Source organism: Bos mutus, chromosome 2 (genome assembly GCF_027580195.1).
Source record: "Bos mutus isolate GX-2022 chromosome 2, NWIPB_WYAK_1.1, whole genome shotgun sequence".
In the NCBI taxonomy this organism is placed as follows: Eukaryota; Metazoa; Chordata; class Mammalia; order Artiodactyla; family Bovidae; genus Bos; species Bos mutus.
The window spans coordinates 49784036-49810150 of NC_091618.1; the positions used below are offsets into that span (position 1 = coordinate 49784036).

Genomic DNA, 26115 nt, shown 5'->3' on the forward strand with positions numbered 1-26115 from the left:
CCGGAAGAGCAGGCCGGGCACCAGTGCCCTCGCCAGTCCGCCGGTCGCCCCCGGCCCATCCTCCTCTCAGAGGTATCCAGCTTCAAAGTGCGACTCTGCTCGGCACCAAGAGCCCCCTCCCCCTCCACTAAAGGTGCAGAGATAGTACCTGAGCCTTAGTACCCGGCCTGTTCCGCCTCAGCACAGCCGTCCCCTCCGCCATGACCATAGTGCCAGAGTCTGGGCGGCTGGAGTCGGTACCCGGATGTAGGGGACGGCTGCCTGCGCGGGGGGCGGGGCGGAGCGGCGTTCCTGGCCCGGGCGCCGGGGAGGGGCGACTGCTGACGGCACAGCCGTAGCCCGCGCGGGGCAGGGTGGGAGGAACCGGAGGAGTCCCTGAAAGGGCCAGCTGGCGGAGGGAGGGGGACAAGAAAAGGAACAGCCGACGACTCACTGACGACGAAGTGGAAGGAGGGAGAGACCCGGCTGCCAAGGACTAGAGTGAGTAGCAAAGGGAATTCCGCCGGCCAGCGCAGAGAGCCACCATCCCCAAGTGGGAATGTGCAAATTCGGCGTAACGCGTTGTGCATCTCCTTGGGCTTACGTTAGTTAACTGGAAGAACGGAGCTTGCACAATGGCGACCGTTTCAGTTGTCCGTTGTGCAAGCAAATACTAGAGAAGCGTAAGTCTGTCCCGAAATCTGCCTAGATGTGCAAAGTGAAAAACAGGTCAGCAGTCTTGGAAAATTACACAGACCCTGCATGAAATCGACCAATTTCAAATCAAACTCGGGCTTAGAGTGTAAAACGGTATTTCCGCCATCCGCTAACTTCAAAGCCAAGGATCTTTCATTGACCACTTTGTGTAGATAAGAGACCCAGATTCCAATTATCTGGGGGTAGAGGGGACATCGGGTATTGTGTGTTAAGCAGACAAAATTAGCTTGTATTTTTTTGCAAGTCAGAAGCAGGAGGAGAAAATGAATGCCCCTTCATCGACGGTGGGTGTTGTACATCCCAGAATTTCAGTTTTTCTTTGTTGCAAGTTTTAAGTTTTCTCTTAAGTCATGGAATCACAGACGTATTAGCAAACTTTTTTTTGGTTCCTGCTTGGATATCTTAAAATGTTTGATCTGGGATGAGGGAGGCCTTAGGTTATCAGATGGGAAGACAGTTAAATTAGTAAACAATGCATATAGTAGGGTAATTTCCAAGAGAGGAAAGCATCAGATATCCCATCCATCAAGTACACCTAAAGGTGTATTAAGAATGCTGAGACATGTAACAGAGTCTCCAAAGATGAAAGCCAGGAGTGGATGAGAGGGTGGTTAAAATTAGTGCAAAGCTGAATAACTGTCATGACTTGGAATTTCGTTCAGAAGCATTTAATATGGGAAGCCTATTTGCCTTTAAATAAAGATTTCTTCTTTCTGGAAGATGTAGAGACTGGTAACTTTTCAAGAGAAAGGACAACTCCATCACTAACTTATAAGTGCTAAAAATTTATTCATCCAACAAGTGTTTATTAAGCCCCACTGTGTGTTTGGCACTGAGGTAAAAGTATAAAAAGGCCCCATCCTTAAGGATAGATTAGATTAGAGTCTAGCAATGGAGACAGCCGTGCAAATCACCAGTTCTCTTAATAAATACAGTGAGAATCTAAGACAAGCAGCCCCTAAATGTTGCCACCCTAAGAGAGAGATGGGTGGATCTGTAGAGAGCAGATTCTTAGGTCTGTGGACAACCTCACCTCCCTTACTCCAAGGATTCAGTTATAATTTCCCGGATTGTGTGGTAGTCCCCAAGCTGTAAATATCAGTTACCTATAGTTGAAGGGGCTCATCTTAACATTATCTTAATTGTGTCTGATTCTTTGCGACCCCATGAATCACAGCACGCCAGGCCTCCCTGTCCATCACCAACTCCCAGAGTCTACCCAAACTCATGTCCATCGAGTTGGTGGTGCCTCATCCTCTGTCGTCCCCTTCTCCTCCTGCCCCCAGTCCCTCCCAGCATCAGGGTCTTTTCCAGTGAGTCAACTCTTTGCATGAGGTAGCCAGAGTATTGGAGTTTCAGCTTCAGCATCAGTCCTTCCAGTGAACACCCAGGACTGATCTCCTTGCAGTCCAAGGGACTCTCAAGAGTCTTCTCCAACACCACAGTTCAAAAGCATCAATTCTTCGGCACTCAGCTTTCTTCACAGTCCAACTTACACCCATACATGACCACTGGAAAAACCATAGCCTTGACTAGACGGACCTTTGTTGGCAAAGTAATGTCTCTGCTTTTGAATATGCTATCTAGGTTGGTCATAGCTTTCCTTCCAAGGAGTAAGCATCTTTTAATTTCATGGCTGGTAGTAATACTTAAATACTGTTTAAACCCATCTTAAAAGAACAAAAGAAAATGGGAGTAAGTAGGTGTTAAATTCAGGAACAAAATGCATATTCATCTCTTTGAAAAGTCTAATTGTGTTACATTGTGATGTCAATTCTGGCCTTGTTTACAGGAAGAACCTTGGTCTTTATGGTTGAAATGTTTCTAGCTCATAACCTTCACATTTTAATCTGACGTTTAATCTGTCAGTCTGCAGATTGGAGGTCTGCAGACCTCCAAACAACAATAATTCTATAACCACAATTAATTTAGGGAGTGGGGGGAAGAAGAAAAGAGCATGATCAGTAATAACAGTAACATGTAAAAATGGGTTACTTGAATATTTTGGTTAAAGAAGTAGTTTTTTTTTAAAGGCAAGATGAACAAATGAAAATAACTCTGGACCGAGATTCAAGAAGTCTAAATTCTCTTCCTTGTTGACTGTAAGACTTTGAACAGTTTATCAAATAAAAGGGTTTGTGTGTTTGTAGCGGGGGTGGGGGGAATGAAACCAGTGCACAGCAGTTCTTTCCTTCTGCCTCATAAGAGTATGATCTTTTGGGGGCTTCCCTGGTGGTCCAGTGGTTAAGAATCCACCTTGCAACGCTGGGAACATGGGTTTGATCCATGGTCTCGGAAGATCTCACATACCATGGAGCAACCAAGCCCGTGGAGCACAAATACTGAGCCTGTGCTCTAGAGCACGTGAGCTGAAACTGCTGAAGCTCAGGCACCCTAGAGCCTGTGCTTTGCAACAGGAGAAGCCACTGCAGTGAGAAGCTCACAACTAGAAGCTCTCCGCAACTAGAGAAAGCCTGTCTGCAGCAATGAAGACCCATTGCAGCAAAAATTAATTAATTTTAAAGTCTCTCAAAAGTTTTAGAAGAAAATACTCTGTAAATCCAAAAATCATAAGCAATTTCAAAACCATCTATGCAATATGAAATCCTCCTTGGGGAGGTTTAAAATCCAGCTAAAATAGTGAATGCCCATTGTGTTTGGGCACTGAGCAAGAGCTGAGAACCATGAATAAGATGTATAAGCTCCTTTCTTCAAAAAGTTTAAAAATGAATAGGAAAGGAGGATATGTAAATTACTATACTACAGACAAAATGTCTTTGGTTGATGGTTGCCTGTTTGCTATCCACACTCCTGGACACATGCTCTTTGCGAAGAGACTTTACTGTTGCTCGGTATTCATCTCTCCCAATTTGAGCAGGGAAAGGTAAACCCATCTTTAGCTGAGGGATAAATCCTTGTTGGCCTAAGCCAATGTTTGAAGGGTGAGCATATGACTCCATTTTAGCTTAAGGAGCTATGAAAAGATACCTGATGGAGCACTTTGGGGAAAGGTTTTCTTGCTCTTGAGGAGACAGTAAAAGAGATAGTCCCTTTTTTGTGCCGCTGAACCTTGTCAAGTCTGGGGCTGCATCAACCCTCTTGACTTGAAGGAAGCCAGCCTAAGAGCAAAGCTGATGCACTGACCAATGCATGAAGTACTTGAAATGTGCCATGAAATAGCATTTATTGAGGGCATTTCATAGAGGCAATTTCGTTCCAGGCCAAGCAAAATTGAAGCAGCAGTGAAGTATGGAGATGTATGTTCACAGCTGAACAAAAAGTAGTTATATATGTAGTTTTGTACATTTTTAACATATTATTTGAAAATTCATTTCTCTTCATAAAAATTGTTATGGACAAAATTTTTTGAATTTATAAAGTTCAAACAAGACAATTTTGACTACAAATAAGTGAGATACTCAGCTTCCATAGCACTTCATTTTTATCTCTAGAATATTTGACCAATTAGTGGTTGTGGTAGCCAGTTGCCAAGATGTCCTCCAGTGATTATCATCTCCTCAGTGTGAGAGACAACCAAATGAAGAACACCTTTGGTTCTCTCACACACTGAATAGGGCGGACCTGTTTAATCAAAATAGGACACTTTGAAAATGATGTTGTGTGACTCCTGATGTTAGGCCATAAAAGACATTGTGCCTTGCTCTCTCAGCTCACCTCCCTTGGGTAAGCTAAGACGCTGTCATGTGTGAGGATCCTCAAGTTGCCCACAAGGGATCCACTGAAGCTCCTGCCAAAAGCAAGCATCAACTTGCCAGCAAGAGTAACCATCTTGGAAGTATAACTTGCAGATCCCAGTCAAACCTTTGGCCGATGGTAGCCTCATTAAAATTTGGGATAAGCAGATCCCAAATTTCTGATGTCCAGATACTGTGTGAGATACTGTTGTTTTAAGCCACTAAGTTTGGGATGATTTGTTAAGCAGCAGTAGATAACTAATACAGTAGTTCCTGAATCTTCAGGAAGGAAAGATATGATCAGAAGACAGAAGTCACAACAGATAGTTATCATTTCCTTTTTTCCATAGGGCACCTAATGTCTTTCATGAAGTTAGGAGCATTTTCTACCTTTATTTTCTAGATGACACCAGTTTCTAAAATTATGTTATTAATTTAATTGTTTACTTCTGCCCATTTTATTCACAACAAACTCTGGAAAATTCTTAAAGAGATGGGAATACCAGACCACCTGACCTGCCTCTTGAGAAACCTACATGCAGGTCAGGAAGCAACAGTTAGAACTGGACATGGAACAACAGACTGTTTCCAAATAGGGAAAGGAGTGTGTCAAGGCTGTATACTGTCACCCTGCTTATTTAATTTCTTTGCAGAGTACATGAGAAACGCTGCGCTGGCTGAAGCACAAGCTTGAATCAAGATTGCAGGGAGAAATATCAATAACCTCAGATATGCAGATGACACTGTGCTTATGGCAGAAAGCGAAGAAGAACTAAAGAGCCTCTTGATGAAAGCGAAAGAGGAGTGAAAAGTTGGCTTAAAGCTCAACATTCAGAAAACTACCATCATGGCATCTGGTCCCATCACTTCAAGGCAATTAGATGGAGAAACAGTGGAAACAGTGACAGACTTTCTTTTGGGGGGGACCGAAATAACTGCAGATGGTGACTGCAGCCATGAAATTAAAAGATGCTTACTCCTTGGAAGAAAAGCTATGACCAACCTAGGCAGCATATTAAAAAACAGAGACATTACTTTGCCAACAAAGGTCCGTCAAAGCTTTGTCTAGTCAAAGCTATGGTTTTTCCAGTAGTCGTGTATGGATGTGAGAGTTGGACTATAAAGAAACCTGAGTGCCAAAGAATTGATGCTTTTGAACTGTGGTGTTGGAGAAGACTCTTGAGAGTCCCTTGGACTGCAAGGAGGTCCAACCAGTCCATCCTAAAGGAAATCAGTACTGAATATTCATTGGAAGGACTGATGCTGAAGCTGAAACTCCAATACTTTGGCCACTTGATGTGAAGAACTGACTCATTTGAAAAGACCCTGATCCTGGGAAAGGTTGGAGGCAGGAGGAAAAGGGGACAACAGAGAATGAGATGGTTGGATGGCATCACCGACTCAATGGACATGAGTTTGAGTAAGCTCCAGGAGCTGGGGATGGACAGGGAAGCCTGGCGTGCTGCAGTCCATGGGGTCGCAGAGTCGGACATGACTGAGCGACTGAACTGAACTGTACTGATTTTATTCATCCCTGTATCTCTAGTGCCTAAGACAGTGAATGGGGAGTTCCCTAGTGGTCCAGTGGCTTAGACTGCAGTCTCAGTGCTGGGGGCCTGGGTTTGATTCCTGGTCAGGGAACTAGATCCCGCATGACATAACTAAGAGTTTGCACTTGCAACTAAGACCCAGTACAGCCAAATAAATTAAAAAAAAACTTTTTTAAATGAATGACTTAAAAATACTATAATAAATTGGTCTTTTGAAATAACAAGTCAGAAAAGTAAGTACCCACTGATGTTTTTTCCAAGTCAAATCTCTAGGCAAAATGAGACTGAAAAGTGTTTTCTAAGAGTTTGGCTAAATTTTAACATCTTAAAGAAAGAGGCTTAACTTGTAAGACAAGGGTTTGGATCCATTTCTTATCTCTTATAACAGGAAAATCTCAAGATTGAAAAAATACAAAAACCAAAAACCATAAAAATACCTAAAGAAACTATGGAAGAACCTTCTATTGGAGACTTTTCAGAGTTTGAAATAATAACTAGAAGCTATAATGGAAAATTTTATTTATTCAGCTATACCAAAATGACTTCCTGCAAATTCAAAGCATAAAAGAAATCAAAGTCAAATTATAAACTGAAGGAAAAAACTTACCACAAAGAACCAATTTCCGTGAATGATAAGGATATCAAATCATAAAAGGCCAGTTACCCAGTAGGAAAGTGAGCAGCAAATATTAACAGTCAATAGGAACAGTTAACAGGAAAGAAAATAGAGATGGCTCTTAAACACATGAGAACACCCTTATCCATAAAGATAAATTAAAATGATTTCTTTGGAAAAATAAAAATTCATAACATCCTATATTATTGAGAGTGGGAGGAAATCAACAATCTCATACATTGCTGGTAAGATTATTAATCGGTAGAACTTCTCTGAAGGGCAACTTGAACATGTTTGTGTGTGTGTGTGTGTGTATATGATTAAGGTTCACATAACTGTTGACATGGGCTTCCCAGGAGGCTCAATAGTAAAGAATCTGCCTGTCAATGCAGAAGACGCAGGCTCAATAACTGCATCAGGATGATCCCCTGGAGAAGTAAATGACAACCCACTCCTAGAAAATCCCATGGATAGAGGAGCCTGGCAGGCTGTATAGCTCATGGGGTTGCAAAAGAGTCAGATACAAGTTAGCAACTAAGTAACAATGACCCTTTGAACATAGCAATTTCATGCCCAGCAGTTTATCTTAAAGATATAAAATCTATGCAAATTTTTATTTATTTCAGAATTATTTCTAGGAGCCTAAGTTTAGAATTTAAATATCAATCAATAGGAAATGCTTAAATTTAGGTTCATCCATATAATGAAACATCATACAGCTATAAGGAGAATGAAAACTTTTATATGTACTTTATAGATTAATTCCTAAGACAAAATTGTTAATACAAAAAATAAAAATAAAAGGCAAGGTGCCAATTGGTGTGTACAGAATATTTTACTTTTGAAAAGTATATATATATTTCATATGCATGAGATACGTATGTATACACACACAAATACATATGTATACATAAAACACCCCTGGAAGAAAGAATAGAAACTGTAATACCAGTGCCTCGAGGGATGGAACCAGGTGGCTACTACACAGGGATGAGAAGGAATCTTTTCAATGTACATCCTTTTGAATTTTTACCTACATACACATTGCATGCGTTCATGATCAGTCACTTCAGTCATGTCTGACTTGTGACCCCTGGGCTGTAGCCCCCCAGGCTCCTCTGTCCATGAGATTATCTCAGCAAGAATACTGGAGTGGGTTGCCATTTTCTTCTCCAGGGGATCTCTCCCACCCAGGGATCAAACCCACATCTCTTGCATTGGCAGGCAGATTCTTTACCACTGAGATACCTGTGAAGCCCACAAACAGATTATCTAGTTTTAAATATTAATACATGGAGAAGGAAATGGCAACCCACTCCAGTATTCTTGCCTGGAGAATCCCAGGGACGGGGGAGCCTGGTGGGCTGCCGTCTATGGGGTCACACAGAGTCGGACACGACTGAAGTGACTTAGCAGCAGCAGCATGTTAATGTCTATAGCTGGGTTAAAATCATACTTTTAAAACTATTGTTACAAGAGTGAGACTGCCTCTGTCACTGATGGGGTCTATGACTAGTTAATAAATCAGGAGATGAAACAACAACAACAAAAAAAAAATATTAATACAATTAAAGTTTAAGAAAAAAAAAATCAGGCTTGACTCAAAATGTTAAGGAACATCTAGTGGCCCTTTTTTTTTTTTTTTTACAGTTAATTCTTAAACCCTGAGAGGTTGAGATGATTTGTCAACTATCACATAACTACTATTTTCTGGGCTCCAAAATCACTGCAGATGGTGATTGCAGCCATGAAATTAAAAGACGCTTACTCCTTGGAAGGAAAGTTATGACCAACCTAGACAGCATATTAAAAAGCAGAGACATTACTTTGTCAACAAAGGTCTGACTAATCAAGGCTATGGTTTTTCCAGTGGTCATGTATGGATGGATGTGAGAGTTGGACTATAAAGAAAGCTGAGGGCCGAAGAATTGATGCTTTTGAACTGTGATGTTGGAGAAGACTCTTGAGAGTCCCTTGGACTGCAAGGAGACCCAACCAGTCCATCCTAAAGGAAATCAGTCTTGGGTGTTCATTGGACGGACTAATGTTGAAGCTGAAACTCCAATACTTTGGCTACCTGATGCGAAGAGCTGACTCATTGGAAAAGACCCTGATGCTGGGAAAGATTGAGGGCAGGAGGAGAAGGGAACGAGAGAGGATGAGATGGTTGGATGACATTACCGACTCAATGGACATGAGTTTGGGTGGACTCCGGGAGTTGGTGATGGATAGGGAGGCCTGGCATGCTGCGGTTCATGGGGTCGCAAAGAGTTGGACACGACTGAGCGACTGAACTGACTGAATGACTATGTAAGCTACACAGTCTAGAACCTAGGTTTGATTGAGCTCTCTCATACAGATTGCTTAAGGGTTAAAAAAAAAAAAAAATTTTAAATAGACTTCACATAAATAAAAAGTTCTAAAGTCCATTTTGGTGTAGGTGCAGAGAAAACAGCAATTAACTTGCTGGATGAGGCATGACCTGGTATCATGCTGGAGAGCAATCTGCCAGCCCTTTGCTAAGTCACTTCAGTCGTGTCCAACTCTATGTGACCCCATAGACGTCAGTCCACCAGGCTCCCCTGTCCCTGGGATCCTCCAGACAAGAACACTGGAGTGGGTTGCTATTTCCTTCTCCAGTGCATCAAAGTGAAGTTGCTCAGTCATGTTCGACTTAGCAACCCCATGGACTGCAGCCTACCAGGCTCCTCCATCCATGGGATTTTCCAGGCAAGAGTACTGGAGTGGGTTGCCATTGCCTTCTCCGCTGGCAGCCCTTACCCAGAAGTTAAAAATGCTCACAGCCAGGTAAGTGCACTATTGAGAGTACAGAGAGGAACTGCCATATAGGGTATCAAACAAATATATGTTTATATTGAAAACACTGATAGGATAGAGAGATCAATGGATCAGACTGCAAAATCCAGGAATATGTTTGTTTAAAAATTTAATGTATGATAAACGTGACATCTCAAATTTGGGGGCAGGGGAGTGGAGGTGGGAAGAGTGGGTAATCCAATAAAGTTAACCATTGGTTAAAAAAAAAGTCAGACACATATACTGTACACTAAATGGATCAATGAATTACTTATATTTCAAAAAAAAAAGTGTACTAGAAGAATGAGATTTTACTAGAAACAAAAACTGCACAAATTAGGAAACATGTGACAGATTCACAGCCCTAAAACCTTACAATCCATGTTGGTGGTAAAACAGAATGGTGTGCCCACTGTGGCAGTTTGGAGGATCCTCAAAAAGTTAAAAATAGAACTACCATAGTTCTTTCTATTCAGAAACCCCACTTCTGAGTATTTTTCTGAAAGAAGTGAAATCAGAATCTCAGAGAGAGATATATTAGCACCCTCATCTGAATTTGTAGCACTGTTTACAATTGCCAAGCTGTGGAAGCATCATGTCCACCTATTGTATGAATGGAGAAAACATGGTATTGCATACAATGGAATTATTACTCAGCTTTAAATACTTGACAACACAAAATGAACCTTGAGGACAATAAGCTAAGTCAAATAAGCCAATCATAGAAGGACAAAATACTGTATTCCACATACATGAAGTATCTAAAATAGCTGTAGAAGCAGAGACTAGGACAGTGGTTGCCAGGGACTAGGGGGAGGGGAAAATGAGTTTTTAATCAATGGGCATAAAGTTTCATTTATTCAATATTTTAATGTACACTTAAAAATCTGTTAAGGTGTATTTCATACTAAGTGTTCTTACTACAATAAAAAAATGAAAAAAATACCTATTTTATAATGTCAATTTTTAAAATTAACTTTCTGTAAAGCATAGTTTCTGGAGCAATAGAGGAAAAAAATCATAATCTTGATAATGGTAACGACTTCCACAGCAGAATAGCACCCTGGTAATTTTATTCTCAATTTTTTAAAAAATTTTTTGTGTAGAATAGTGAAATGCAGACTTCGAAGTCAGACAAGGTTGAGTTCAGTTCCAACCTATGACTTAAAATTTATGTTACCTTGAGCAAGTTCCTCTACCTATCTGCATCCTTCTCCTGTGAGGCAAAGAACATCAAACAGTATTGCTATGATTACAGAGGTAAGTAGGATTTTATGTTAAGTCACTAGAACAATGCCTGGCAAGAGCTCAAAAATGGTAAGGCCATCATTAAAATTCCAGTCAGAATTTTACCTGTTTTACCTTTCTCCTTACTATTTTCCTGTTGAACAAAAAGTAAATGCCAACACACCTCTCTAAAACACATGGGTCCACATCCCCAATTCCCAGATTTTGGGCCCAAATTTCTCATGCCAAAATTCTTTTCCCTATTAATTTTTAATATAATCTCACAATCTATAAAGTGATTCTTTAGCAGTTCTGCTAGACAAGGACAACTTCTCTGGTACAAAAAGAATCCTCCCATCCTTCTGATTTAGGTTATGGACAGAGCCCTGAAATTCTAAGATAGCAAGTAATTCCGAGGATGAATACGGTTTGTAAACTCCTCTTAGATCTCAAAACGTTCGTATTTCCTTGGGTCCTGGGAAAACAATCACGAATGAGAAAGTCGTAGACCTTGGACTGGATTCCTAATTACAGTTTACCGACCACATGGCCTTGAGTTAGTTTCTTCATTTCCTCTGTGAGTTCTCTCATTGCTAAAACAAATCTGTGCTTACAGGATTACAATCTACAGTGCACATTAGCTGTGCCTGGCACACAGTAGGAAACTGATGGCCCATATGGGTTCTGTAAAAATAGGCATTCCTTTTTTTAACCTAAATATGACAAAAAAGCCTTATACAGCAAAATGTCACTAACATTTCATAAATACTCAGTTCAGTTCAGTCACTCAGTCATATCCGACTCTTTGCGACCCCATGAATCGCAGCACACCAGGCCTCCCTGTCCATCACCATCCCCCGGAGTTCACTCAAACTCATGTCCATCGAGTCGGTGATGCCATCCAGCCATCTCATCCTCTGTCATCCCCTTCTCCTCCTGCCCCCAGTCCCTCCCAGCATCAGAGTCTTTTCCAATGAGTCAACTCTTTGCATGAGGTGGCCAAAGTACTGGAGTTTCAGCTTTAGCATCATTGCTTCCAAAGAAATCATAAATACACAAACATACTATTTTATTGATGAGGATATTATCAAAAGTTGAGATTATTCCTTTATCACTTAAAATTTAGACTTTGATTCCACAAGACAAATATGGAATACAACTTTTAAAAGACATTATCATAGACTAGCTTATGAGCAACCAAAACTAGAAAACAGATTTGACTGCAAGGCAAAATTGCTGGTAGCTGAGAGACAGACAAGATTAGGAGTTGGTACTGAACTCCAGTGTAGGATTGTTTGGGTTCAAATCTTAATTCTCCTGGCTCCTAAATCAAGCTATTTGTCCAGTTCTGTTTCCTATTTGTTAAAATCAATCAACTGTATACTAGATAACCTAACTGTCAGACACTTTTAGGTACCCCTTCCCTTTTTCCAGTTGTTATCTGAAATAATGTCTATCACGTGCTTAGAACGGGCTGACAAAGCAGAGGCCCTAATGGTTTAGACAGCATGTAAATGTATATAGACTACCTATTCCAAATCAGGCAATGGCAACCCACTCCAGTACTCTTGCCTGGAAAATCCCATGGATGGAGGAGCCTGGTGGGCTGCAGTCCATGGGGTTACTAAGAGTCTGGCACGACTGAGCGACTTTACTTTCACTTTCATGCATTGGAGAAGGAAATGGCAACCCACTCCAGTGTTCTTGCTTGGAGAATCCCAGGGACAGGGGAGCCTGGTGGGCTGCCATCTGTGGGGTCACACAGAGTTGGACACGACTGAAGCGACTTAGCAGCAGCAGCAGCAGCAGCAGCAGTTTCCTGTTATTACTTAACCCCCTTTGTGCCTCACCTTCCTTATATGCAAGATGTGACTGATGGTACTTGACTCATATGCTCTTGAAAGATTAAGCCATGTGATATATGACAAGTACCTACAACAGTAGCTCACACCTAGAAAATGATCCTTAAGTGTTAGCTATACTGTCACTCGGTGCCTAGCCTGGAATTTACAAGGTACTCAGCCAATGTGAGCTATTACACCCTACCTTGCTTGGATTTCTAACTATGTAGTGAAAATGTTCATTAAGGTTTTCAAAATATAACTTAAATAAGACATATGATACTAGATTTGCATAAGTGAAGAACTATACTTAAATTTGATATATATGAAGTCAGAATGTTGCTACTTGTCTTCTCCTTAGAATGTTGTTAGCATAAATCCATGGCTTTGAATCAGCATCAACTATATACTTAGTAAAGTTAACCTCAACGTGAAAATTGAAAACCTTGTTTTCCAGTTCTCTGCAGGTTACCTCTATCTGGCCCCACATAAACCATGAACCCTAAAGCAACTGTAAAGCATGTGTCAGTTGCTCAGTTGTGTCTGACTCTTTGCAACTGCATGTACTGTAGCCTGTCAGGCTCCTCTGTCCATGGATTTGCCAGGCAAGAATAGTGGAGTGGGTAGCCATTCCCTTCTCCAGGGGACCGACCCAACCCAGGGATTGAACCTGGGTCCCCTGCACTATAAGCAGAGTCTTTACCATCTGAGCCACCAGGGAAGCCCAAGAACCATCTTAAATCACTAAATAAAAATTAACCATTGATTTATGTATTTTTATTTGGAAATGTTTATACCAGTACAGTGAAACTAAATTTTAGACACTGGATGTCATTAGCTTGGACATCGTTAGTTTATTATAAAAGAGAAACATGGAAATTATTTACATGATGAAAGATTTCAGAACTTCAGTGGAATGGGCAGCTTCACGTGATGCCATTTCAATAGTGACTTATTTCAGTCGACATATTTCCCAAGAATGTCACCATCTCTAAATAAGAAATAATCCTGCAAACAGAGAAACCATTAGTTAAGAAAACTAATAGCAAATATTTAACCTATCCTTAATATTATGAAGTTTACACACCTTGTCGTCTAGAACTACTTTGGTGCCTCCATATTCTGGGAGAAGAACTTTATCTCCAACTTTCACACTAACTGGTTGAATCTCTCCACCCTTAAGAAAACAAGGATGTTTATTAGTAAAGACGTTTAGTTAATCAAACCAAATATTTACACTTTTATTATTAATCAACTGCGCACTGCAATCAGATGTTTAAAAAGGGCTTTGGTGGCCAAGTGGTATAATTTATAGTCATGGTTCTTCACTCAAAAATATCACTGTAGAGGTACACTTTGAAATAAGGCACACACAGTGGCTTCAACTAAAACATGATTTCAGTTTAAAGGGTCAAAGAATTATACTGGGAAAAGTAACTTTAAGCTATTTAATCGTTAAATATTAACATACTTGAAGTAATATGTTACTTCACAACCAAGTGAGGTAAACCAGTTTTAAAACCGTATGTACAATGGTCATGTTCAACTTCTTTCAACACTTAAAAACTTAATTTTCTGACTTTGGAATATATACTTCATTTACTTTTGCGATTCAGTTTCTGTTCCTCCAAAGCAGATTTAGGGAAGAGGGACTGAAGTAGAATGCCCAAAATCTTCCAATTCCTAACTCCAGAATAGCCCCTTGCTAGAACTTTCTTAGCGGTACCTGGAACAATGCAATGAAGCTGACACTTTCAGAAGTCTGAGGTCTAACCCTCAGTTGGAGACTAACTGGAAGGCCAGTTCTTACACGCAAGACAAAGTGATTAGGATTAAAGGATTAGGGCAATTTCAGTGTGTTAGAGGTCAGACTAAAAGTTCAAATTTATACCTACTGATTTTAATGCCGTGTAACTCTTCTCCATCATATACACTAAGGTTTTTTTTTTTTTTCTTCCCTGATTACAATTATTTTTGCTGAAAGCAGATTAGTTGTGAACCCACTGGGGAATGATCTTTTTAATAATAACCAAGGCTCCCTACCGCCCGCCCCCCACATTTCACATAAAAATGAGTTCCATTTCAGTCCGCATTTACCTTTCCTTTAGAGCCTGATCCAACAGCTACCACCGTTGCTTGCAATACTTTTCCTTGTGATTTTTCTGGAAGCATAATCCCTCCTTTGGTTACAGTTTCGGCCGCACTTCTTTCAACTAATACTCGGTCAAAGAGGGGAAGAAACTTTCTAAATGCCTGTCCTGCCTTTGGAGAGAAAAACGTTAAATTTGAAACACAATGTATTCTAAACAGGCCACATGTGGCTTTCAAAGATAACGCCAATGTTCAGATTTTCCATTCAAAGCAAACACCTCTGAACATTAGTTCTAAATCCCGCGTTTAATTTCCCACTCCTATGAGTGTTAGGGGTCGTTGTTGCTCCTCAGGTCAGCAGCCAGACAAGCTTCAAGGACAAGCTTAGTTTCTTCCAAGGTCAATCCTTCCAAGGATTTTCTGTAAATTGTCATTAAACACTTAAGTCCCTCTACCTGTGGCCACGCTTTTTTCAAGACCATTACATACCCACCAAGGTCCCGCAGGAGGCGTGCGTCGGGATTCCCGCCCCCCGACCCACGCGCTGCTTCACACTCGGGTGCAGAGAGCCCTGCTCGGAGGAAAGGGTCGGCGGGGTCTCGCCTCTCCAGGGCTTGGGCGGGCGCGGGTCTCTGACCTCTACTCCTCCCGCGAGGCCCAAAGGAAATCGCCTGCTAGCCATGAGCCCCAGACCAACCCGGGTGCGCCGGCCTTCAGCCCATGCGAGACTCACCATGACTCCGGCTGCCGCAGTTCGTACTCTGCTCTCACGCCACAGGCAAAAGGAGAGACCTGCTGTCGGACCCTCCGGACACGTGAACGCGAAAAAAAACTGACCAACGCGCAGGCGCGCTCGCTCCCGCCCAGCCCCTCCCCGCGAAAGGGGGGTGGCCGCACCAGCGCGCACCCCTATTCGTTTCCTGGGTTCTGCGCAGACCACTGACGCGCGGACCCGGAGGCGGAAGAAAAGAGCAACTCTTTCTAGGCTTTTCTAGGCCGCCAGCCTAGGTGAAAGTACTAACCCTTTGCACCCCCTCCCGGAAATGACGCGTTTGACCCTTGACCCACATAGAGCCAGGCTCTTTCCGGAACGTTCTGGAACGGCGCGCAGCCCGGGAACTAGCCTAAGCGAGCCGGAGAGGGCTGAACCCGCTGGCCTGGCCCGGCGCGGGTAGGGAGGGGCGGGACTGGCGCGCGGAGCGTGCAGATTGCAGGGCCCAGGCGGCCGGGAAGGGGTGGGCACCGCCCGCAGGCGCGCTGCGGAGGGGCGGGGGGAGCGGCGGAGGGAGGGGACACGGGCTCATTGCCGTGCGCGCCCTGCACTCTGTCCCTCACTCGCCGCCGACGGCCTGTCTCGTCACTCGCACGTCGCGCCGCTGCCCCGCAGGTACGCGCCCGCTCCGCGCCGCCTCACCCGTGCGTTTCGGACTCCGGAGCCGTCCTTCCCCTCTCCGTTGAGCCGGTCCGCCGGCGAGAGCCAGAGGTTCCCCCGGCGCCGCAGGCCCGGGCCCGCTGAGCCAGGCCTCGTGGGTGCACGCGGGGGCCCGTCACGTGCGGCGTGGATCGCTCGCCCAGCCGGGCACAGCAGGGAAGGCTTGCCCACGAGTGTGCGCGGAGTCGGGCGATTGTATTCACATCGATCCTCCGGTGAAGGCTTTTGTGCTTGTGGTCGAGTGTAGGGTGCCAGGGAGGGTGGTCGCAGCGTGTGGGAGCGGCTTTTGGCCTGGGGGACTGCTGGGATATGGCATCTCCACCTTTGACCTTGCTTGGCTGTCCTGATGGAAAGACACGTGGGGCCACTGGGAGTGGGCCCGGCCGCCGCCCGCAGCATCGTGGCCTTGCCCGCTGCTCTGATACAGTAGCCCCGAGTGGATACATGAAGACACATTTTAGTAAACGGATTTTTGCAGCGTCAGGAGTATTTTCCTTCCCTTGGTCATTTGGGTTTATAACTTGCCCCTTTTTTGTAGACTTGGTTTTCCAGGGGACATTTGCAGCTGATTTGCTCTCAAGGCCATTTTAGCGGTGAAATATTAACTCATTTTTAGCGTAGGAAGTAATAGCCGTGGGGAAGAAGAAGAGCGTACATTTTTTCTGTAGGTCAGGCATGGGGCGACCTCTTAAAGACTGCACTAGTAGCCGGTGTTGTGGGGGCGGTGGCGGGTTCCGAGGCCCAGGTATCGTGGATGCCAGACGTCAGCCCAGTTCATTTCTGATATTTCTCGTTCTGTTGCATGGGTGTCATGTTTGTGTTGTAACCCCACGGGTAGTGGTAGTATTGTCCTGATGATCTGTCTGTTTTTCCTTCAGAAATGCTTCGATTACCCGCAGTCCTTCGTCAAATGAGGCCAGTGTCCAGGGCATTGGCTCCTCATCTCACTCGGGCTTATGCCAAAGATGTAAAATTCGGTGCAGATGCTCGAGCCTTAATGCTTCAAGGTGTAGACCTTTTAGCCGATGCTGTAGCCGTTACTATGGGGCCAAAGGTATTCTTATTTTGTTGTAATTTATAGTATTGTTAAGGAGTAACATTTTGCCGATGGCAAGAGTCACGCCAAGCTATTAAACAGTTCTTAGATATTCATAAACTGCTTGTGCCAAATTTGTGAAACTATTTTGTACAAAGTGTGATGTAATCAAGTGGTAACTCCTAGCTTAAGATGGATGGTTATACTCAAGGTAGAATTAATCTCCCTTGCCTGCTTGAGTTAAATTTTGGATCCTTTCCCAGTAGTTAGTACTAGGCATAGGTGGAAGAATGTAACATCCACAGTACCTTAAGTATGAGCTTTTAAGTCTCATTTAACGAAGAGATTGGTGAATAAGGAGTAACAAGTAAATTGAAGAGATCTCTTCATGGATCGTACTGGGTGGAGCGATGCTTCAGTTCAGGCTGAAGACAATACAAATATCAAAGTGATCCAACTGAGCAAAGTAATGGCATTTGCATGCCTCACAAGAAGCAGCTTTGGTTCAAGCCACCAGTACTGTTTGCATCATATTTTAAGATTTAATGTTGAACAACTCAGGAAGGCTGCACTGTTCTTGTCTTGCCATTGGTATTTTAGAAACTAAATTTTAAAATAAGTTCAAAAGTGACTTTTCACATTAGTATTATAGCAGGCACTGAACAAATCTTAAATATGAATTATGTGGTCTGGAATTTCATTATAATCCCCCAAGGTAATGTTGGTTAAGTCTTTAGAAATTTTATCTCTTACAACATCTCATCCAAGGTTATGCACTTGGCAATGAAGTCATTTTGTCTGTAAGAACATTGATGAACTTGCCCTTGAGATTCATGCAGCAGGTCTGATAAAAATGATCAGATGTTGCATTGAGGTTTTAAAGTAATTGCCTATTATGAAAAATGCTCTTTTTATTTTAAGCTAAATAGTACTTAGCGTGTGAATCTGTGGCATTTTTTTCCTTCTGCAATTATAGGGAAGGACAGTGATTATTGAACAGAGTTGGGGAAGTCCCAAAGTGACAAAAGATGGTGTGACTGTTGCAAAGTCTATTGATTTAAAAGATAAATATAAAAATATTGGCGCTAAACTTGTTCAAGATGTTGCCAATAACACAAATGAAGAGGCGGGGGATGGCACCACTACTGCTACTGTACTGGCACGCTCTATTGCCAAGGAAGGCTTCGAGAAGATTAGCAAAGGTGCTAATCCAGTGGAAATCAGGAGAGGTAGGAATGTCTCTCTTCATTGTCACCACAGTGTTTTGAACTGTCAGGTTATCTGTTAAATTATATTAGAAAGTTGATTCTTTCTTGTTTCTCCTGTCTCCTAAAAATTTTTTTAAATCTTTAAAAAAAAAAAATGCCTAAGTAGTGATTGAATTCCTGACTATGGGATGGGCATTGTGCTAGATGGCAAAGAGGAGACTGACTAAGATGCTTGTGCCCTGTGTCCACAGTCATCCATCCCTGTGTCATTGTCCCCTGGCTCATTTCTCCCCCAAACCAAGTTTATTGTAAGTTGCAGCATGTACTGTGTATTTCTAAAGCAATAAGTTCAAGAAAATGTCACCCAGGATATCAGAATGGGTTTTTATTTTTTATAAAGCAGTTTCTTCTTAACAGCACATATTATGTTATGAGTCTGAATTTTGTTTGTTATTACTTGTTTGGGGGAGTTAGGCCACAGTTTAAAGATCTCCTCAGCATGGAATTGCTGTCTGTTTCTGGGGTGTATTACCAGCCACATGTAGGAGACATAAACTAGGAGGCACATGAGAGTAAAGGGAGATACTATTAATAATTTGTGAAAACTGACTTAGGCTTCCGAAAATGGGATGAGGTATCATCTCATCTATTTCAGTGTTTGAGATCCAAATGAATGTGTCTCATTAAAAGCAGTTTGACCCAAAGAAAGTCATTGTTATTACAAATTGCTCTCAATTATTTTTGCGAAGTAACGTTTCTCAAAATAAGGAAAGAGCTAGCATTGGTCTCAGTTGAAAAGACTATTCTCTCATAAATAAATCCGTATTGTGGTGACATTGAATGTTAAAGGTGGTTGTTCATAAATTACATATTAAATGAGGAAATTTCAGCCAGTTAAAAACTTGCAGGGGTATAGCCACAAGAAAGTCCTTATCCTTGACAGTTACACTTGTTGAAAATAAGGGACTGTAATCCATTTTGGTCCTTTGTGTCCTTCAGTGGAGGGGAAGTCTGCTGGATGACCCTGTAAGAAATGATTCAATCGGGAAAGGTTTACATAGAATGAGTTGAATGGTGAGATTCTTGAAAGTGTACACTTTTTTTTTTAATGCAGTTTTTAAAAATAATTTTGGCATTGTGGTACTTCATTTATTAAAGTTTGTGTTTCATTGCATGCCATCCAACTGCCTTGTGATTAGGAAGAGTACTGGTACAGAAGCATTGAGGCATTGATACACTTAACATGAGGCATTGATACACTTAACATGAATCAGAATTTTAGTTGACATGGAGCCATGAGGGAATAAGCATTGTAATACGTGTTCTTGAACCAGGTGTGATGTTAGCTGTTGATGCTGTAATTGCTGAACTTAAGAAGCAGTCTAAACCTGTGACAACCCCCGAAGAGATTGCTCAGGTATGGATTTTTAAAGTAACATGATTTTATCCTATAATTACACAACAGTGTCAGGATAACAGTATTACCCAGTCACCAACATTTGAAGCATTTTTCTCACTGCTAGAGATTTGAAAAATCCCCCCACCAGGGATTGAACCTCTGCAGTGGAACATGGTGTCTTAACCCCTGGACCACCAGGAAGTCCCCATAATTTGAGTCTTAATGAGTTGTCATTTTAGTTCTGCGTGACTGAGTAAAAACTCATTTGTGTGGAAAATGTTATTTGGCTGTTTATCAAAGATGAATAATTTAATTTTCTAATATTGCCACATTTGCCAAGGGAAAAAAGGATAACGGGTCGTTAGGCTCTTTCTTTCTTTTTTTTTGCCACCCTGCCTGGCTTGTGGGACCTAGTTCCCCAACCAGGGATGGAATCTGGGCCCCTGCAATGAAAGTGGCAAGTCCTAACCTCTGGACCACAAGGGAATTCCCTCTTTTTTCTTTTTGTTTAAAAGAATAATTGTGTGTTTATTTCATTTCTTTCAAAAATAATTAGAAAATAATCAAATTTTTTAAAAATTGCAATGGGATCAGTTATTCATTAGAATTATTATGCTTAAAATCCCCTCTGCCTGTCTCACCACCACCATCACCCTGCCTCTAGCATCCCACCAAGGATATATCAGTTGGAAGTTAATGAGAAAAGGGAGGGGAGTGATTGAGGAATATAGCCTTACCTTTAATTTGAAAGAGTAATTTGATTATTTCAGGTTGCTACAATTTCTGCAAATGGAGACAAAGAAATTGGCAACATCATTTCTGATGCCATGAAAAAAGTTGGAAGAAAGGGTGTTATCACAGTAAAGGTAAGTTTGTTTTTAATGATAGATGGAAACAGATGTCTGATAATCTGAGTTTTACAAGTACAAAAATTTGATCTACATATGTTTCCAAAAGTGTATTCTGTTTCATTCCTTCGCAGGTAACACTGGCACCTGTGCAGAATAATGTGCTCATTGTGTTTGGGTGAATTATTAACCTATGGCTTTGGATGTAAATGCGTCCTGATTTAGATGATATTGGCTTCTAGCTGTAAAAAATTAGTTCAAATACATATTCTTGCAAAAGTGGAGTTGGATGCCCTGGGATATTTGCATAATTCTATCTGAATTCCTTATGAGAAGTGGGGATTACTTATTAATTGGTTTGAAACTAGTCTTTGTGTAATGTAATTCACATAACGAATTCTTTGACTTTTCATAGGATGGAAAAACACTGAATGATGAATTAGAAATTATTGAAGGCATGAAGTTTGACAGAGGATATATTTCTCCATACTTTATTAATACATCAAAAGGTAAGAGCAAATGGGTAACTGAATTTTTTTTTAAGCATAGTTTAATATGTGACACCCTGAGGACATTTGTCAGTGTCATACCTCAAAAGTAAATTCATGTGTTCCAAATGTTCGTGTGTATGAGAAAGAAAAACATGAACTGATCAGTCACTTTAAAAAACTGTACTGGAACTTTGCTCTAGTGGTTTTTCATTTAAACTAAACTGCAGACATTTTCAGCAGAATGGCCTCAAGTTGGTGAGAAATGTTCTTTGCTTTTCAGGTCAGAAATGTGAATTCCAAGATGCATATGTTCTATTGAGTGAAAAGAAAATTTCTAGTGTCCAATCCATTGTTCCTGCTCTTGAAATTGCCAATGCTCACCGGAAGCCCTTGGTCATAATTGCTGAAGATGTGGACGGAGAAGCTCTAAGTACCCTTGTTTTGAATAGGTAATAGGCAGTGGTATTTGGTTTACATTTCTGGATGAAAGGCAGATATTTGTATTGGTGTTTGAAATCTCCTTTATGTACATTCTCCTTGAACCACTTGTGTTTGTATAATATTGGTGGGTGTCATGAACCTTTAGTCCAGTCATGATTCTGTCTTTTTTGAATAGGGTCCCTGAGTCCTTAATGTTTTATGTACCTTTTTATAAGATAGCCTAAGTATTTACAGTTGTTTTGAAGATAAATGGGTTTTTGGTTTTGTATTTTTTACAAAAAAAGATTTATGGAAAAGATATATTCACAATTACAGTTTTTCATGAGGAGAGGTAAACAACTGCCATTCTAAATGTATCTGGCATTTGGCATTTTACATAATCTTCTAAAGGAAAAATTTTGTTAATGAATAGTCTAAAATAGAGAAATTGGTACTCAGGTTGGGGTCTATTAATTTTTTAGATCTATAATGTATTATATTTTACTTTAAGACAAAAATGTTAATGCTATAGACAGACTCTTAGGGGGTTTTTTTTGGGTGGGGGGGGTTGGCGCCTGTGAAATCTTAGTTCCCAGACCAAGGAGGGCATTTTTAAAATACATATTCTTCCTAATCCTACAGCTGGGGTGAATCAGAAATGAGATTCTCCACTTTTTATTATAATGGAAATGCACAAATGAAATAATCAGGTATATATTACAGAATTGCATATTTTGACCTGACCTAAATGAGTTTACTTATCCTGTAATGTTTATAGCCTGGATATGCTTTTGAGGTTATGAAAAGCCCTAGAGATAGTGGGATGTGAAGCAGAAATAGAAGAACAACAGGCCTGAAAAGTTCTGATTGAGCCATTTTACTGGTTGCTGTAAAGCTAGATCTCCAGTTTACTTGGCATATTATCAGAGCTTAACCTTCTTATTTGGCTCCTCAATAAAACCAGGTCTGTCTTAAAGTTTATATATTACTTCCATTTCAATCTGGTTTCAAATGAGTATTTTAAAAATTATATATTCTAAATATTCATTACCTTATTAAAATGAAGGTAAGCTTAATGATATCAGAAGTATTTACATTTATAAAGGAGTTGAATTAAAAACATTGCTTGCTCAGAATACAGCAGTAATACATAATAACTATAAACGGAGCTCGTAACTTTAAAATTTGTCATGTGTCAATCACCCAAAATATATAGTATTCTAAATCAACTGTCCCTCACTAAAAAAAAGCAAAAACTGCTCAAACTGACTTTAGTTTAGTTTTAGTTCAGTCACTCAGTCGTGTCCAACTCTTTGCCACCCCATGATTTGCAGCACACCAGACCCCCCTGTCCATCACCAGCTCCTGGAGTTCACTCAAACTCACGTCCATCTAGTTGGTGATGCCATCCAGTCATCTCATCCTCTGTCGTCCCCTTCTCCTGCCCCCAATCCCTCCCAGCATCAGAGTCTTTTCCAGTGAGTCAACTCTTTGCATGAGGTGGCCAGAGTACTGGAGTTTCAGCTTTAGCATCATTCCTTCCAAAGAACACCCAGGACTGATCTCTTTTAGAATGGACTGGTTGGATCTCCTCGCAGTCCAAGGGACTCTCAAGAGTCTTCTCCAACACCACAGTTCAAAAGCATCAATTCTTCAGCACTCAGCTTTCTTCACAGTCCAACTCTCACATCCATACATGACTACTGGGAAAACCATAGCCTTGACTAGACTGACCTTTGTTGGCAAAGTAATGTCTCTGCTTTTGAATATGCTATCTAGGTTGGTCAAACTGACTTTAATAGCAACTTAATCTAATACTAAATGGTTAAGAGTAAGTGCTCATTAGATGATCCCCAAATTTAAGAGCAGGGAGGCCTGGTGTGCTGCAATTCATGGGGTTGAAAGAGTCGGACACAACTGGGCAACTGAACTGAATTGACTGAATTCTGATTTTCACAGTCTATAAAAGTTATCACTGTTTAATTTACATGTTTTCAAGTGGAACGTAGGGTCAGAAGGTAAGCAGAAAGTGCAGTTTCCCGAGTAACCTTAGTTACTAGAACTTAAAGTAGACTGGCATTATTATAAAATTTAAATCTTATTAATAACTTCTTAACAGGTTGAAAGTTGGTCTTCAAGTTGTGGCAGTCAAAGCTCCAGGTTTTGGTGACAATAGAAAGAACCAGCTTAAAGACATGGCTATTGCTACTGGTGGTGCAGTAAGTAAAATAGATGTGATTTTGGTTTATTGAATGTTATGTATACATCGAGGTCTGAAATTTATAGGTAGAATTCACATTTTGACAAATCTGGGTTACTTTTCAATAGAAGACAGAGTTTGGGTTTAAACAGCACTAAGGTCCCTTTCTTTAATTTGCCATGAGTCTTGCCCAAGAGTGGTCTTTTAACTTGTTTTCAGGAATGTATTATAATAGAAAAAGGCAGGATTTAAGAGTTTAGGCCTAGGGTCTAGTCTTGGTTTCACCAAAAGTATGTCCTTAGATGAGTTTTCTGAGTTCACTTGTTTCTCAAACCTTAATGTTAATTGAGGATTAAGTGGGAAGTTGGAAATGTAATGAAAAACTATGCAAGTTCTGTTTGGTCTAGCTATAGTCTTGAAATTTCAGATTTCAAGGAAACAGTATTGCAAGATGCTTTTCTTATCAAAACACTTGTAGCATATGTTAATGATTTTGGTATAATGAAAAATGCCTGTAATCTGTAATTTGTTCTTTTTATTTTGTGGTTTGTTCATTTAAAAAAATGTTTTCATAGGTATTTGGAGAAGAAGGACTAAATCTAAATCTTGAAGATGTTCAGCCTCATGACTTAGGAAAAGTTGGAGAGGTCATTGTGACCAAAGATGATGCCATGCTCTTGAAAGGAAAAGGTGACAAGGCTCAAATTGAGAAGCGTATCCAAGAGATCATTGAGCAGTTAGATATCACAACTAGTGAATATGAAAAGGAAAAACTGAATGAACGTCTGGCAAAACTCTCAGATGGTGTTGCTGTGTTGAAGGTAAGGTTCATTGTTGTAAATAAGCTGCTTGGGTTCCGAGCCCAAGTAAACTAGGATTCTTGGCATTTAACATCTTGAGTAGGAGAAGCCATACTAACTGGAATTCTTTTTTGATTTTTAGGTTGGTGGGACAAGTGATGTTGAAGTGAATGAAAAGAAAGACAGAGTTACAGATGCTCTTAATGCCACACGAGCTGCTGTTGAAGAAGGCATTGTTCTGGGAGGGGGCTGTGCCCTGCTTCGGTGCATTCCAGCCTTGGAGTCAATAACTCCAGCTAATGAAGATCAAAAAACAGGTAAAAAGTTACCTTAGAAATGAGTTTACTTGCACCTCGATTTTAGAGTTGTTAGAGTTGTATTGTTGCTCCCCAGTAGATAGAACAAGAAGTCACAAAGCAGTTTCCAGAATAACAGAAGTAGAATAACAGTGTTGTTGTCAGAGATCTTTCAGAAAGAATCACTTGACCTGTGGTGTTCTCCCAATTGGAATTATCTATGTCATTATTCTCACAAGGAGAACTGTGCTATAATACTTAAAAAGGAAAGAATTTGCTAAAATATATTTTCCTTATAGGTATAGAAATAATTAAAAAAACACTCAAAATTCCTGCAATGACCATTGCTAAGAATGCAGGTGTTGAAGGATCATTGATAGTTGAGAAAATTATGCAGAGTTCTTCAGAAGTCGGTTATGATGCTATGCTTGGAGATTTTGTGAATATGGTGGAAAAAGGAATCATTGATCCAACTAAGGTAAATAGTTGACCACTGTCTAAAAATGCTAAGTCTTGTTCTTTTTTTTTTTTTAACTAAGGAAAAGTAATATTTTATGAAAACTTTTCCCTAGGTTGTAAGAACTGCATTACTGGATGCTGCCGGAGTGGCCTCTCTCTTAACAACAGCAGAAGTTGTCGTCACAGAAATTCCTAAAGAAGAGAAGGATCCTGGAATGGGTGGCATGGGTGGAATGGGAGGTGGCATGGGAGGTGGCATGTTCTAACTCCTAGAATAGTGCTTTGCCATTATTAATGAACTGTGAGAGGAAGCTCAAGGCAGTGTTCCTCACCAATAACTTCAGGAGAGGTCAGTTGAAGGAGCTGACTGAAGAAAAGGCTGGCTGATGTTTAAGAAAATAACTATAACCATCAGTTACTGGTTTCAGTTGACAACATAGAATGGTTTACTGCTGTCATTGTCCATGCCTACAGATAATTTATTTTGTATTTTTAAATAAAGACATTTGTACATTCCTGATAAATGAGCTTAAGAGCCATGTACCAATGTACTGCTTTCAACTTAAATCACTGAGGCATTTTTACTACTATTCTGTTAAAATCAGGATTTTAGTGCTTGCTATCACCAGATGAGAAGTTAAGAAACAGCCTTTCTGTGGAGAGTAAGAACAATTGTGTACAGAGTAGAGAAATACCCAATTATGTGACAACCTTTGTGTAATAAAAATTGTTTAAAGTTAACTGTGTTAGCTTTTCTGTGATCTAGAGAATGTGAGGAATGAAAGCCAATTGAAGAGGGGAGGGGTAAGGTTTGACCCAAGTCTATAAAATGTTTCCTGCCTATTGTTTCATACATTTCTCCGTTTCTCTTTGCTGCAGACTGGATTCAGTTCAGTTCAGTCACTCAGTCGTGTCCGACTCTTTGTGACCCCATGAACCGCAGCACACCAGGCCTCCTTGTCCATCACCAACTCCTGGAGTTTACCCAAATTC

At 40.9% G+C, this 26115-nt stretch overlaps 2 protein-coding genes across 6 annotated transcripts in view; one reads left to right on the forward strand and one right to left on the reverse strand.

Moving 5' to 3' along the window:
- LOC102283474 (MOB-like protein phocein) overlaps positions 1–15543 on the reverse strand; it is a 45120-nt gene extending 29577 nt beyond the window's left edge. The window contains exons 1-4 of one of the 3 annotated variants that reach the window (XM_005894593.3): positions 15267–15419; positions 14540–14704; positions 13530–13619; positions 13205–13450 (exon numbers count right to left, since the gene is read on the reverse strand). In XM_005894593.3, coding sequence (XP_005894655.1) covers positions 13400–13450; positions 13530–13619; positions 14540–14704; positions 15267–15269 — 309 coding nt within the window. In that variant the 5' untranslated portion in view covers positions 15270–15419 and the 3' untranslated portion in view covers positions 13205–13399. Of the gene's footprint in view, positions 1–148; positions 286–13204; positions 13451–13529; positions 13620–14539; positions 14705–15266 lie in introns of those variants that run through there. The other 2 variants (XM_070388766.1, XM_070388765.1) reach the window with 2 other exon arrangements.
- A 21-nt stretch (positions 15544–15564) lies between these two features.
- HSPD1 (heat shock protein family D (Hsp60) member 1) lies at positions 15565–25863 on the forward strand. Of its 3 annotated transcripts, none has more exons than XM_005894590.2 (12): positions 15565–15704; positions 16844–17019; positions 17978–18230; positions 19544–19626; positions 20379–20474; positions 20872–20965; positions 21228–21396; positions 23487–23586; positions 24143–24388; positions 24510–24684; positions 24963–25141; positions 25236–25863. In XM_005894590.2, exons 2-12 carry the CDS (start codon positions 16846–16848, stop codon positions 25386–25388), a joined length of 1722 nt encoding a protein of 573 aa, XP_005894652.1. In that variant the 5' UTR covers positions 15565–15704; positions 16844–16845; the 3' UTR covers positions 25389–25863. The 3 variants fall into 3 exon arrangements, with proteins under 3 accessions (XP_005894652.1, XP_005894650.1, XP_070244862.1); XM_005894588.2 differs by lacking the exon at positions 15565–15704 and adding an exon at positions 15766–15920; XM_070388761.1 differs by lacking the exon at positions 15565–15704 and adding an exon at positions 15929–16180.
- The last annotated feature ends 252 nt before the right edge of the window (positions 25864–26115 follow it).

What these genes read in the sequence shown, in the direction of transcription:
- HSPD1 (XM_005894590.2), top strand. Translation starts at nt 16,846, where the DNA reads ATGCTTCGATTACCCGCAGTCCTTCGTCAAATGAGGCCAGTGTCCAGG. An exon ending in TCCAGTGGAAATCAGGAGAG is followed by an intron (nt 18,231 to 19,543) that starts GTAGGAATGTCT and finishes TTCTTGAACCAG; the next exon opens with GTGTGATGTTAGCTGTTGAT. An exon ending in AGTACCCTTGTTTTGAATAG is followed by an intron (nt 21,397 to 23,486) that starts GTAATAGGCAGT and finishes ACTTCTTAACAG; the next exon opens with GTTGAAAGTTGGTCTTCAAG.